The following is a 665-nucleotide window of genomic DNA, read 5'->3' as shown; positions in this document are numbered from 1 at the left end:
AGTTTACTACATCAGAAAAGCTATACATATGGAGCTGGTTATGTGGTGCAGACGTCAAAATGTGTTAGTTTACAAACTATGCACTATTGTACAAGTGATTTAAGATCGTAACATAGTATTATGCAAGTGATTGCATAAATACAAGTATTTATTAATTGATCATCTGCCCCTGTAATCAAAATTTGTGTAGGAATAAAAGTTGTTGGTGTTTTATTGCCACTAGTGGTCATTTGAGCTGGAAATTGCAATGAATGGTATGCATGGGTACATTTTTGGAGATTTCCAAAAATGTAGATAGAGGCATGTTTTTCCAATGAGCCTGGGTTGAAAATATTTAAATTGATTGTCTCTGTAACATCTTTGTAGTCAAACCTTGTCACAGCGACTAACCATTCGCCTGCTGCCACGGTCCTACACGGCCTCTCTCCCAGCGAACGACAGTGTGTGGAGATAATTGTGGGCATGGGTTATTCCTATGAGGGTGTTCTCAAAGCCATGCAGAGACGAGGACAGAATGTGGAGCAGGTCACTTTTTAGTCTGATTATTCTCACTGCATGTCTATGATACTGTTTATGTAAACAAGACGATTTATACCATTTGTCTCATTCGTAGGTTCTGGAATACCTGTTTACTCACAGTAGGCTGTGCGATCGAGGTTTTGATG

At 39.1% G+C, this 665-nt stretch overlaps 1 protein-coding gene across 1 annotated transcript in view; it reads left to right on the top strand.

Annotated features, from left to right (window-relative positions):
* The window catches only part of LOC107579289 (ubiquitin-associated protein 1-like), a 4,206-nt gene that overhangs the window by 1,729 nt on the left and 1,812 nt on the right, over nt 1–665 (top strand). Inside the window, exons 5-6 of the mRNA XM_016265134.1 lie at nt 367–525; nt 614–665. The exon at nt 614–665 is cut by the window's right edge and continues 18 nt beyond it. Of these exons, the coding sequence (XP_016120620.1) occupies nt 367–525; nt 614–665 (211 nt within the window). The remainder of the gene's footprint in view (nt 1–366; nt 526–613) is intronic.

The sequence above is a fragment of the Sinocyclocheilus grahami genome, unplaced genomic scaffold, assembly GCF_001515645.1.
Source record: "Sinocyclocheilus grahami isolate Dianchi unplaced genomic scaffold, SAMN03320097.WGS_v1.1 scaffold16253.1, whole genome shotgun sequence".
NCBI lineage: Eukaryota > Metazoa > Chordata > Actinopteri > Cypriniformes > Cyprinidae > Sinocyclocheilus > Sinocyclocheilus grahami.
This window is presented reverse-complemented; position numbering and strand designations above follow the sequence as displayed.